The 14,574-nt window shown below is 38.2% G+C and overlaps 1 protein-coding gene and 1 long non-coding RNA gene across 2 annotated transcripts in view; one reads left to right on the top strand and one right to left on the bottom strand.

Moving 5' to 3' along the window:
* The window catches only part of ETNK1 (ethanolamine kinase 1), a 60,651-nt gene extending 50,383 nt beyond the window's left edge, over positions 1 to 10,268 (bottom strand). Inside the window, exon 1 of the mRNA XM_004448646.5 lies at positions 9,448 to 10,268. Within this exon, the coding sequence (XP_004448703.1) occupies positions 9,448 to 9,603 (156 nt within the window). The 5' untranslated portion in view covers positions 9,604 to 10,268. The remainder of the gene's footprint in view (positions 1 to 9,447) is intronic.
* Positions 10,122 to 14,227, top strand: LOC105747234 (uncharacterized). The gene is made up of 2 exons (XR_011646679.1): positions 10,122 to 10,585; positions 13,754 to 14,227. It is a non-coding gene; the product is annotated as an uncharacterized lncRNA (long non-coding RNA).
* Positions 14,228 to 14,574: the final 347 nt, after the last annotated feature.

Here is a 14,574-nt window from a genome sequence, read left to right as displayed (position 1 = left end):
ACCACCTTTAATCAGGACCTCAGCCAATCCCTCATTTGCAGTATTTAATAGCCTCACTGGTGTCCCTCACCAGTCTCACCACTACCTTCCCTGTCATCCCCCCACAAGGTTACTCTCCACACATCACCAGTGTTACCTAAAATATGAATATGACCACAACACCGGAAAATCTTCAAATGGCTCCACAATGCTTTGGGAATAAAGTTCAAACTCTTTAGGGCATACAAGTTCTTTCACACCTCTCTAGTACTATCTACTAGTATTATCTAGTACTAGTAGATATCTGGTACTATCTACTACTATTCACTCTGCCTGACAAATTCTTCATCATTTCTTCACCTCATTAACTTTTACCTTTCTCTAAAATTCTAATAGAAGAGTTATCTCTTCTAGAAGGCTGTCCTTAAACTCAGTTAAGGCATAAAAACCTCTCAAACAACTATTCCAAAATATAGGAAAAAAAAAAACATGTCCCAGCTTATTTCATGAGTCTAGCATAACTATGATACCAAAACTTGTCAAGGATTTTACAAGGAAAATTACAGACCAATCCCTCTCATAAGCATAGCTGCAAAATTCCAAATCAAAATATTAGCACTTGATACAATACATGAAAAGGAGAAGAGATCGCAACCAAATGGCTCTACTCCAGTAATGAACAGGTGATTAGAAATTTAAAAAAAAAGCACTGTAATGCACCTCAATAAAAGAAAAATCATCATGTAATCGTCATGAGACATAAAAAAAGCATCTGATAAAATTTAATGCCCATTTATGCCAATACTTAGCAAACTACTGAAAAAAACAAACAAACAAAAGAAGGGCCTACAGCAGACATCACACCTAATAACAGATTATCAAAAATGTACTCTCTGAGATTGGGAGCAAGACAAACATACCCACTATTATCTTTTCTACTTCTGTTTTGCGCTGGAGGTTCTTACCAGTGCAGTAAGAAAAAAAGAACAGGAACAGGAAAAGAAACAAAATTGTTATTATTTTCAGATGGCATGATGTGTACAAAGAAAATCCAAAAAGGAATCTACATAAAAACCATTAGAATTTGTGAAAAGTTAATATTAATGTCACTATGAGTGAAACAAATTCATTATACAAAAATCAACTGTAGGGACAAGACTGTGGCTCAATCGACTGGGCTCCCGTGTACCATATGGGAGGCCCTGGGCTGCATCCTGGGGCCTCCTTGTGAAGGCAGGCTGGCCTGCACCCGCGGACAGCTGACAGCCCGCGCCCACGGAGAGCTGATGGCCCGTGCCCACAGAGAGCTGGCGCAGCAAGATGAAGCAACAAAGGGAGATAAGCAGCACAGAAGAACACGTAGTGAATGGACACAGAGAGCAGACCACAAGCAAGCCGCGGGGGGGGGGGGGGGGGAGATAAATAAATAAATAAATAATAAAATAATATTAAAATTTTTTTAAAAATCGACTATATTTCCGTACAATGGAACAAAGATAAATTTTTAAATACCTTTTAAATAATATCAAAATGCATCAAATACCTAGGGATAAACCAATGAAATGTGTAAGATCTCCACATAAAAACTTCAAAAATTGGAAAGAATTGAAAGAACACTTAAATAAATAGCATATACCATGGTCATGTATTGCATGTTTCAATATTATTAAAGAATTAATTTCTACCCAAATTTATCTTTAGAGCTCACAAAATACCTATCAAAATCTCATCCAGGGAGGCAGACTCGGCCCAGTGGTTAGGGCATCCGTCTACCACACGGGAGGTCCGCGGTTCAAACCCCGGGCCTCCTTAACCCATGTGGAGGTGGCCCATGCGCAGTGCTGATGCGCGCAAGGAGTGCCCTACCACGCAGGGGTGTCCCCTGCATAGGGGAGCCCTACACGCAAGGAATGCACCCCATAAGGAGAGCCACCCAGCGCGAAAGAAAGTGCAGCCTGCCCAGGAATGGTGCCGCACACACGGAGAGCTGACACAAGATGACGCAACAAAAAGAAACACAGATTCCCATGCCGCTGACAACAACAGAAGCAGACAAAGAAGATGATGCAGCAAATAGACACAGAGAACAGACAACCAGGGTGGGGGGAGGGGGGGAAGGGGAGAGAAATAAATAAATAAATCTTAAAAAAAAAATCTCATCCAGTTTCATTTGGTGAAACTGACAAATAGAATCTACAATTATTATAGCAATTTTTTTCCTTTTTTTTTTCTTTTCTTTATATAGCAATTTAAAAAGCAAAGAACAGTCAATCTTCAGCACTTAAAATACCAAAGTTCACGAGTAATCAAGACAGTGTGGTACTGGTACAATAATAGATAAAATAGACCAATGAACAGAACAGGGTTCATAAACAGATCCACATACAGCAGTAGCAGTTTGGTACTATGTATGAATTCCAAAAATAGATATTGGATTATGTTTATAAACTGGTCTGTTCCTCTGGGTGTATCAGATCACATCGGATTCAGAGGTTTCATTCTTACTTGATTAAATTATGATTAAGATTTTGATTGGGCCACATCATTAGAACTGTGAGTCCCCACCCCCTTAGTGGATGGGGACTCACAGAGAAAAGGAATGGCAGAGGAGAAAGTTGGAGGTTATGATATTAGAGCCCCAGGAAGTAAACACCCAGAGAAGCAGATACATGAATAAGGACAGCAGGCTCCATTAGGCACAGCAGAGGCCCCAAGAAGACAGATGAGCTATTAACCTGATAATCTACAGCTGGCCTTGTGGAGTGAGCATAGCAGCTCAGCCCAGAGAGAAATGAGCCCTGGGAGAGAGAAGAGACTTGTCCTAGCCTACAGCTGATACTGCAAGAAGCTGGGACCATGGAGCTTTAAGAGGAAGAGGGAGGATGAACCCTTGTAGACATTGGCAGTCATCTTGCTCCAACATGTGGCAACAAGCTTTGGTGAGGGAAGTAACTTAGGCTTTATGGCATGGTAACTATAAACTTCTACCCCAAATAAATACACTGTATAAAAGCCAACAGATTTCTGGTATTTTAAGTCTCGGTACCCTTTTGGCTAACTAATACACAGCACTACACAATTTATGACAAAGGTGATATTAAAATGGAGAAAAGATGGTCTTTTCAATAAATGATACTTGCATCAACTGAGAGTCACATGGAAAAAAAATAAATCATGACTCCCTCTACCTCACATCATAAACAACAATCAATTCCAGGTTGTTTGTATATCTAAATGTGAAAGATAAAAACTATAAAGCTTCTAGAAGAAAACACAGAGAACATCTTCAGGACACTGGGGTAGGAAGATATCTCAAATAAGACACAAAACCTGTACCCAAAAGAAAAAAAGTGGTAAGCTGGTCTAAAGATTATTTACCAAAAGATACCAGCAAGAATTAAAATGCAAGACACAAAGTAGGAGAAAATATTTGCAGTACATAATTCTAAGAAAGAATTTAAATCTTGAATATAAAGAATATCTACAAATCAATAAGACAACTAGACAATCCAAAGACTAACAACCACCTCAAAATAGAAGACATCCAAATAACCAACACACATACAAATAAAGATGCAGGACTTCATGAGTTATCAGGGAAATGCAAATTAAACCCTCAGTAAGATATCTCTAATACTGTCAGAATGAAAAAAATGAAGACAGACAATACCAAGTTTTGATGAGAATTTAGCACAATTACAATATACTAGTTGGGGATTTTTGAAAAACAAAGTATCTGCTAATGCTTAAAACACACATAATGCATGACCTAGTTAGATTACCTCTAGATATACTAACAAAAATGAATACATACATTGAACAAAAGATGTATGCAAGAATGTTCAAAGAGGCACCTTGCATTGATGTATTCTAAAAGATGTAACACAATATTAAAACGTCAAAAGGCGGGGGGGGGGGGGGGGGGGGGGGGAATCCATTACCTATGGCTGCAGAAACAGAAAGACACAGGAACAGAGACCCACAGAAGTTGAGAAAGCCATAGACAGAGGAGCCAGAAGCTAAAAGCAACTGAGCCCAGGAGAGAGGGAAGAGACTGGCAGACAGTGCCACATGCAAGGGAGTCCAGAACTGCCCACAGTCATCTTCAGGGAGAATTTCACCTAAATCCCTCATACTTACCTTGTGCTACAGTTAGCTATACAAAGGAATCCTACTGAAAATTAGCATTATGCCTAGTGCAAAGAAATATATGTCAGAATTACTGGATCTTAGGAGTTTACAATTCTTTTTCGGTTCAACTCCTTCACTTACAAATGGGGACAGGGGAAGAGGACTGAAGATGGGAGATGGAAGAATGTATTACCAAAACATGCTAGGCACTTTCAGATATTTCATTAAATCTCACAATTACTTTCCAAGGTAGATAGTATTCCTATTTTACAGAGAGATTAAAAAATTTGCCCAAGGTTACAAAGGCTGGAAATAGGATTCAAGAACCATCTTCTTTCTACCTTACTATGTTGAGGACCCAAAGAGAAGTGATTTGCTTTGTCCAAAGTCACACATAATAATACCTGAAAATGAACTAGAATCTTAGGCTTCTGACTTCATAATTACATTTCAATGAAAATACATGGGAGCCTATCAAACATACATCTTTCTTAGCCATAGTCACTGCAATTGTAGGTTCTACCATCACCCTAATACTTTACGATTCTAAGACACTGAATACAGAGAAGATAAAAATGGACCTAACCATTGATATTAAAAGTTAAAATGAATACAAATTATAACCCCTCATGTGTACCTACAGGACTCAAGATTTCTATAAATATCGTATACTCTGGCACAGTTAACATATTACTTAAATTTACCTAAGACTTTTCAGGAGTTTCTACTATTGAAAGTAAGGAACAAATTCATTCTTTTGAAAATGACCAAGAAAACCAATGACTAAATGATAACAATAAAGGAGACACACAATTTAATAGAGCAACTATATAGATTTTTTGATTCTTCAATTAAAAATTTTTTAAAAATGAGAAAGGAGTTATAAAATTTTAATGAAATTTATTCAGGTAACTATCTCTACCATGATTAGAAGGAGGGTGGGGGATATGAAAACTATGTAGCTGGCGAACAGGGGTTCTTAACCAAGGATCCAGGTCCATGGAAAGATTTCAGGGCGTCTGTGAACCTGAACTGAAAATTCAAAAAACATTATTCTTATGCGGAGGTTCTGGTAGAGATGTTTATTAAATAATACATAGTATAGTGTGGACTTAGTATGATTTTTTTTTTTTTGATGTAGCGTGTTCTCAGTGAATAACTATCTGCAAAAAGGCTGGTAAGGATGGCAGAGGGGATTTTATGACACCATGGGAAAACTCAAATTTCTAAATGTTTGCCAAAAATGACCATTTGAACAGATGTTGAACTGTGTTAGGTTATCAGGTTATTGAAGTTATGGGAAAACTGTAAAACATAATTTTGAATAATCCTAAAATTTAATTTAAAGACATGCCGATGTTGAGCATCATAAAACTATCAGCCACTACATTCTGAGAAGGGGTCAATGGTTTTTACCTGACTGGCAAAGGGTCTGTGGAACAAAAAAGGCTAAGCACCCCTGATATAAAACCTGACGCAAGATTAGTTTCCAAGATAATAGTGTACGTATGCTAAAAGAGAGAAATTTCAAAAACGAGCATTCAAAAATATGCAAAAACTTGTAGTATAGCAGAAAGAACAGTGTTTTTGTGTAATCTTTGTAAGGGAACAAAATCTGAATGTTCAATCCAAAAACACTATAATTACTTCTTTTTGGTCTTACCCATCAGACTGGGAATTTCGAAAGAGCTGAGGTACCATTTGTTTTTTGACTAAGGCATCTAATACATAGTAGCTGCTCAACAACAATAATTTCATGATAGCATTTATTTAATCCTCACAAACAACTCTTGTTCATAGAAACCATTATTGAATCCATTTCTTAGCTAAACAGACTGAGGCTTAGAAATATAACAAAATGGTGAAGTACAGAGCTTGGAACCAGCATTAGGTTCAAAACCCAACCGTCTTGACCACCATAATGGAATGTTCGTTGAAGAACAAAGTTAAGAAGGCATTTCTTGGTAACTTACAACAAATGATATCAACGAGGGTCTATTACAAGAGTAGATAAATGTATTATATCATATAACTATATCTTACTATCCTACCTATCAGTCCTTTGCCATTATCTAAAAAAGGTCTCAAGTTATGGAATAATTCACATAGTGACAAGTTAAGGAAAAATACAATACTGACAAATATTGCAGAAAGACTCTGAGACAGCATACTGGAATATTCCAAACACTAATTCTTCAATAATTTAGGAATGAAAAACAATTTTAGTAGTCTCCTGAGAATTATTCTGTTGTGCTAAGAGATCTTTCTTGATTCTTTATTCCTTTGCACAAAGACTATCCCAGGAAAAGTACATAACAAAAAAATCTAAACCTTCAAATAAGTTACAAAGAGCTGTTGCATAACAAAAGGAGTCATTCACTATCTTAAAGGAAAGCATAAGTGAATCCCTTTTCTAAAATAGCAGCTCAGGTGGAAAAGTATGGCAAATTTACAGTCATGAGAACTCAGAGCAAAATCTTATGACTTCCCTGCCTTCTTAATTCAAATATGCAAACATCAACTTCTCGACCAAAAAAACAAAAATTTGTAAAATGTGTTCTGATCCCCAGATTAACCAATTACTAACCAAATATTCAGTTTAACTATAAAACAGGTATAACAGGACTTGTCTACATCTACCTTACAGGATTGTTGTTGGAAGAATGTACGTGAAAGTGCTTTATAAACTATAGTCTTATTATATAAAAAGCATAGTGACTGGCATTGTTGCTTAGATCCACTCTGCCTATTTTAAGGTACTACAGTTCACAAAGCTCATTATGCTCTTTATACTTTTGTCGCCTAATCTTTTAAGGACAGGAAAGTCAAATAATTAAAACTGTTTGAACCATATCTAAAATGAGATACATTCTTCCAAGTGTCCATAAGTTTTATGCAAAGTCTAGGCCCTCTCTCATTTTGACTGCAAAAAAGATTGTTTTTCACTTGCTTCCGCATCCCCTGTTATGTTCTGGATAGTTCAGTTTCCTGAAGTAATCTAGAGTAATCTACAGGTAAATTCAGTATTACTATAGCAAGCTTGTATGGCATGTTTAAAGCATATTTTAAATCACACAGAAATTTTCAAAAAGAAACTGTGAGAAAAAATGGACTTTGTTACTGATACCCAACTATTTTTAAATTACAATATAATCTGAATATATGATATGTACTTACCCTCCTAAATAAAAGGCATGATTTTTATCTTTATACTTCAATAATAAAAGAAAATCTTTAAAATCCCATTGACATTTATCAGCAAAATCCTGAAGCATCATAAAAGTAGGGTTCATAATGACCCAGAACATGAGGTGTCAGATCTACTGAGCAGAAAGAATAACCATCAATAAATCTTAGTAAAGTACTAGCTTCTGGATCAAAAACTTCACTTGTACAAAGAGGAAATGTATTTCTAAAGAATAATCCTCCTTAGAGCAAGATGGGTGGTAATATTTACCTTACTTACAAATAAGTATATCAGAAATTTGGATTAGGAGTTCAAGAGTCACAAAGTCAAAAGTCCTATGGAGCATAGAAGCCAAAATCTAATCCCAAGTAGTTCCTTTTCAACAATCAAGACAGTTTTGATGCTACTACATTTTGTCCTTTTTTATTTATATCTTCGCTTTAATTCACAAAGTTCCACCTACAAAGGGATACCTACCTAACATGGTTGTTTGGGAGAAACGATGTGATAAAACATAAAAAGCATCTAACCCACAGCCTGGCATGGCACATAGTTCCCCAGAGTAGCTACTATTATTAGTTACTCTTCTACAGAGGAATATGTAAAAGGAAATTGCAGTCTTCAAAAAGTTTTCAAAGTTGAAAGTCGCTTCTTAAAAAACAGCATGGTTTGCCAGCAACAAAATTTACCAGGAAATAGCACAACCTATAATTAATAAGATTTACTTAATTTATAATTGACTGCTAGAAAAATAATTTTAATAAATTTTAAAACCCTCTATGATAAACTACAAATAAATCAATAAATAATGAACTAAAATATTGAATTTCAATTTTGAAGGCACATTTCCGTACTTAAAGGAAATATATCATAATAACGTTTTTAAATTACGCATGAAAATCATTTTGGATTCACTATTTCCCACATACTTGGCTGAAAAACACTTCCTTAAATTTTCAAAATTTTTGTCTAACCATTTTTTTTCCTCCAAAACATATGGGTCCTTTTAATCTGCTTGAAAACTCTTCTAGGCAATAAGAACTGAAACTAACACTCATGAAAGCCCAAATGTCAGGAACTGTTCTGCGGCCTAGGCGCTATTAATGTTTTATTCATTTTTGTACAGGTAGCTAGTTTAGCAAAGAATCTGAGACACTGTTAAATCAGTAAATGTTCCTGAATAAATTTGCCCACAAAACACGAGCCAGATATTTGGCTACTTCAACTAAACATTCTTACATTATTACTCAGATTTGAAATAAACCCCAATTATCTGAGCCTTAAAATTACTAACTTTTGTTTTTCGTTTGCCAGGGGAAAGGAGGTTCATTTTCATATATAGTTCTTAAATCTCCAAAAGTTAAAAAAACAAAAAGTATCAAAATAAATTTCATGTATTATGTCATAATTTTCAAATTTATTAGAAAACTCCTAAGTGCTTAAGGATTTTCCTTCCAATTTTTTGATCTATGAATACAGTGGCTCAAGAAAATAAAATACTCATTAAGTCACTGCTCATTACAACATCAGATTTTACTATTACGACTAAAAAAAGTTCTGAAATGTCAACTCAAAAAAAAAAAAAATGCGTGTAGGGCTATCTAAGCTAGCAATGCACTACCATGGCCATTACTTTGGAATCGAGCACATTCGCCAAATCTGAGGATGTGAGAAGATGAAACGGAGGATGAGGCATCAATGGGAGCAAACCGACGGGGGAAGGGAAGGAAAAGATCAGAAAGGATCAGCTACTGCATTAACTCGTGGAAGGAGAGAAGGATGCTTGGGCCGGTTAGCGAGGGTCCCAGATAAAGGTACAGATAAAGGTTCATTCTGCAGTTAGGCTGGGCAGGGAGGCGGGAGGAAGGGCAACTGTCAAAAGCAATCTTCCCGGCGTGGAGACGGTGCGTCACGTACGTAGCCGCTTCCAGAATTTGAAAACGTGCCCTCAGGGCAGCCTCGATAAGCAACGGTAAAGGAAGGGGGAATGACCTTCCCAGGTGGGACCGAGGAAATGCAAATGCAGGGTCACTTCCCAAAAGGCTGCGGGATGAGACGTTCCCGTAGGCCTTCGGGGTCACCGAGGGAGAGCGCGGATGGCGGAGAGAGGCCCCAGGCCGCGCCAGGGTGGTGCGGGGAGTGGGCGTTACCTGCAGGGTCACCTCCTGGGGGTCCCAGTGGGGCCGCAGGTGTTGCAGGAGGCTCAGGGCCCCCTCCCGGCAGCGCTTCTCCTCCTGATCCGGAACGGTGACGTTCAGCTTGGGCACCACCGGGGAGCCGGGCGGGACGTGGATGTAATTGGCCATGGCCCAGGCGACGGCGGAGACTACCACGACGACAACGGCGACGGCGACCACGAGAAGGGCGGGCGCCGACAGGCTGCTGGATCCTTCCGTCCCGGGGCGCCCTCGTGGGAGGGCTGGGGGGCGCTTAGACCGGCGGGCGAGCGGAAAGAGAGCTGCGGGAGGAGACGCTCGTCGCCCACCCGAGTCCGAACCGGAGCCGAGCTGAGCCGGAGGCGCCCACAGGGAAAATTCCTCTCGCTTGCGCTCGACCGCGGCGGCCGCGGAGGATGCCGGGACTGGCCTGACGCTGGCGTCACGCGCGGGGCGGGGCCTCGTGCGTCAGGAGAGGCTGGGGGGGCGCCTTTGCCCCTCACAAAGGGGGTCTGCGTGTCGCGCCCGAGCGCGCTCCCGTGATCAGGCGCGCTGCCGTGCCGCTGCGGGCCTGAAGAGCGCCCGGCCCCCCTCCTAAGTGAGTAGGAGCCACTGCAAGACCCGCAAGGCACTGTCGCTCTAACCCACCTGGTCAGGTGGGTCGTGGGGCTCTGGCCTGGAGTTAGGGCTGAGTTTCCCTGGGAGGCGAGGGCCATGCCCTGGAATAACCCTCATCAGCCTCTGATCTTGGCCTGCGTCTGACAAACCGGATTAACTCGGTCGGCTCTTCCCAGAACCATTGTGTACTGGGGACCACGTAGTTCGCTTAGCAACGAAACGGTGTACCTAGATCATGGTGTTTGGGACAAACGTAGTTAGGTTGTCTTGGGTTAAGTCGACGACAACGGCAGTACTTCAAGTGTTCTCTTTGATCATACTTCCAATTATTAGAATTATTAGAGTCGGACAGAACAGGTTAGAGTCTGGGATGAAGATGAAAAGGAGTATGGTTTCGCGGTTCCGTCCTTGAGCTAACTGATGACTCACCACTACCTTAAAACCTTTAGTCTCGGTGTCTCATTGGAGCTATTTCCCCTGAGTAAAGGAATGGTAGCAACGAGATAATCCACAGGTAATTTATCGAGAACTCCTGATTTTCTTTATAATGGGAAGAAAATGGCCTGGACCTTGATCTCAATCTCAGACTTCCGAGCTCTTGGTGCATGGTAAATTTTCAGTAGTAAAAGAAGCACTAACTGGTCTCAGCTTAATGAACACGTTTTAAAAATTACGTCATTAGTATAAGTTTACATTCTGATTATTAAGAGTCTAATTACCTTTATAAATCACAAAATAAATAGCTAACCATTGGTAACCGTAAACTTCCTAAACTAAAAAGAGGGAAAAGAAAACACAGTTTTATACAATACAGCAAGGAAGGTGATTCAGCATCTTTCAGACTTAATCATGTACTACAAGAATCATTAGATTATGCATTCCTTTCAATGTGAGAAGAAAAATATACTAATATTTTGATCTTTCAGCTCTTGAATTTTTGTATAAATCGTATGCATTTTATTAAACAAGTGACATTTTAAGAATCTTAGAACTATATTTTATAATAGTAAAGTGGTTAAATAGCAAATTTTGAAAAATTACTTTGAAAACTACGAGTTTGTAAATTCAAAAGAATCCATTAACAATGAGAAGAGGATACAAATTAATGAAGAAATAATGAACCATATTTATAAATAAGAAAATATTATAAAGATCTCAATTCTCATTAAGGACAATGCAATTCCAATTAAAATCTAACAGGATTTTGCATAGAACTTCTCAAGATGGCACTAAAATTCATACAGAAACTTTAAAAGTCCAAGAAAAGCTGCTATAATTTTATTCATAAAAATACTTTTTATACATAAAATTAAGTCCAGGAATATTAAAAACTTAAAGGCAAAACTTTAAAAATGTGTAGGAAAATATAGATCCCTATGATCTCAAGTTAAGGGAGAATTTCCATAAGACTCAAAATGCATATTCCACAAAGGAATAGATTAATAAATCTGAAAACATTAAAATTGAAAACTTCATGGGCAAGGTACCATGAAGTTAAATGACAAGCCAGGAAAAAAGAGAAGATACATGCAATGCACATGATCAAAAAGCACTAGTATTCATAACACACTAATAAAAGAAGTCAAGTCACCCAATAGAAAAGCAGGGAAAGAATGTAAATTCTCAGAATAGGAACTCTAAATAGCCAATAAGCTTATGAAAACATACCAGCCCAAACTAATAATCAAGGTAATGCAATTTAAAACAATGAGATGCCATTTCACACCCATTAGATTGGCAAAAATTTTAAAGTCTGATGATGCCAAGTGGTAAAGTAAGTTTATTTTTTAAAAAAAACTCTGGAGAACAATTTTGCAATACTTAATAAAGTTAGAGATAGACATCCCCTATATTTCAGCAGTTTCAAATCCAGGTGTACAAAAGTTTGCACACTTGTACACCTGCCATGTAAATAAAAATGTTCACTACAGCATTTTTCTTAATAGGTAACAAAAAAACAACAACCAAAAACACCTAACAGTCCCTCAATAATGATTTTATAGATAGATACAGACCAACAGAAAGCTAGATTGGAATAAATTCAACAGAATTAAGATGGCAGGTGCATAAGTAGTATAAGTATGCATCTTTTTATGCACATATTCAGGAGACAACAGTGGCCCCAGAAGTCAGAAATGAAGCAATAGTAGCTCTGGGAAACAGACAGCACTTCTGGTTAGTTTGCAAATTATCGACTTTTCCTGTCTCCTCTCTCCACCGGTTTTTATCTCTATTCAAAATCTGCTTCAAATTGTTTCATCATGATTTCTCAGTATATGTCTCTGTCATTCAGATCTTAAGCAGAATTTCTCCCAGGAAGGCTTTCCCATTCCTTATCACAACAACCTAATTTATTTTTTATATATGACTCATCACTGTACAAGTTGTTTTGAAATCAGTGTATTTATGTTTTTAAAGCCCACCTTTTGTATGAGAATGCTTGCCCCGGGAAAGCAGGGGCTCAATCTTTCTCATCTATTGCCATATTTTTGCTGCCTAGAATAGTGCCTAGAACTCAGTAATAAGTGTGTAAGTCCACCCAGTTACCTCCTCAAAGTGCCAGTCTCACCAAAGAATAGCCCTCAGTCCTGGGTTTTTAGCTTTGCTCACCCCCATTGAGTACTCTGTTGAGCTGATCTCTCCAGCCTGGCCAATTTCTCACCCATTAGTTATCTTTGGGTTTGGAATAAATCCTTAACCATAGCGGGATCAGTACAACTGTCGAGCACCTTGTACCAACTGTCTAGAGGATGTCAGATATTGGGAAGACTTAACAGCATGGTGAAAAGTTCAATGCATTTTAGCCTCCCTCCTATACTTAGTAGGAGATTGGGGCCCTCCACCACCTGGAATGACCTGCTTCCACATCTGGGCTTCTTCTATGAAGCTTAACTCTCTAGTAATCTCCTTTGTGGAGCCTATCTGGATTTTCCTTGTCCAAATTTATTTCTCCCTTCCGTTCATCTCTTAGAACACTTAACAAATTCTGCCTCAAGACATCCACATTGTGGCTTTGAGTCATAATGATTGCTGTAAAATTGTATTTAAGCTAAAATTGATTTCAGAATGTACCTATTATAAAAGACTAGTAGAACCATTTATAGTGTTGCATAATGAGTATTTTTGTGTGAGCAAATGAAAAGATCACTGAATATAAATACAGGGGCTCTAGACATAAATGTTTTCATTGTAATAGAGTTCACTTCAATTACTTGAGGAACAACATGAAGAATTTGCAGAAAAAATATTCTGGGAAATAAGATTACATGTGTATGAGCTAGATGAGCCACCAAATTGAAAACATGTTTAAAGTAAAATCACTTTTGCATGCCTAACAGAGAATCAGAGTTCATATCATTAGAGAGTGAACTGAGAAGTCAGGAATCCAAAAGATCTCTGATACTGATGTTCAGTGACATGCATGCACTGCCCCCATTCCAAAAAAAGAAAAAAGAACTGGTTAGATTTCCAGAGATAATACATCAAAATGAGACTGCACTTCACAACTTTCCAATAGACTAAGGGGCTTGGCCAAACTTGAGAATATCAAACAACTGCAGTGGATTTCACAACCTGCCACAGTAAACAAAGCAGCATTCGTCTCCTTTTTATCAGAACCTACAATGTTCAATGTAGCTGTCAAGTATCTTTCTCAGAGGCTTGCATGTCGGTGTGTTCACAGGCGGTGGAGTCCTGAAACCCAGCAGATTTGCGGCCAACACCTACTTTCCAGGTCTTCAGGTCTGCCATGGACAACCCACAAAACGACGATGGAAGTCCCAGCCCCAAACAAGGAAGGAGTATCTTCAACTGCCAGCAAAGTTATTACTTTCCTCTTCTCATAATATCTAAGTTCCCTTTCGCTTGAAGCAATCAGAGTGGACTTCATCCCAAATCCCTCAAAATTGAGGAATAAACAAAAATAAGGAGGGTGGGGGTATAACCAAGGACCGAAGCAGGTTTATTGTTATTGAAGTTATCATTTTAATAGAGGAACTTGTAACATTGATATAAAAAAATTAAATTTAAAAAACCTTGGGAAGCAAAATAATAATAAACTACTGCAGTGATTCCATTAAACATCTAAGGAAGGTGGTGCTCATTACATGTGTGCTCAGTTATAAAAGCTAATAAATATTTAATTCTGTTAAACATGTCTTTTGGTGCTTGCTCTATTTTGCCTCTTTTTCACATTCCTAGATGCAGATCATAATGATCCCCACATTCCGTTATCTCCTTAAGAGCAAAAGTTCTATAGTTTTTATATCTTCCACAGTTTCAGGACAGTATATTGCATATTGTAAATTGGATTTAATTGAACAAAGAAATATATCAAATAGTCCCTTATTTTAATCATTTGAATATGTAGGGAGAGATAACTTTTTAAAAATCTGTATATGAGTTATGAAAGAAAGTGCACCTTTCCAAATGTTAAGTCATATTATAACTCTGTATTAATTAAAAATATGATGGGAAGTGGACTTGACCCAACAGATAGGGCAT

This window comes from Dasypus novemcinctus, chromosome 20, assembly GCF_030445035.2.
Source record: "Dasypus novemcinctus isolate mDasNov1 chromosome 20, mDasNov1.1.hap2, whole genome shotgun sequence".
NCBI classification, from domain to species: Eukaryota; Metazoa; Chordata; class Mammalia; order Cingulata; family Dasypodidae; genus Dasypus; species Dasypus novemcinctus.
This window is presented reverse-complemented; position numbering and strand designations above follow the sequence as displayed.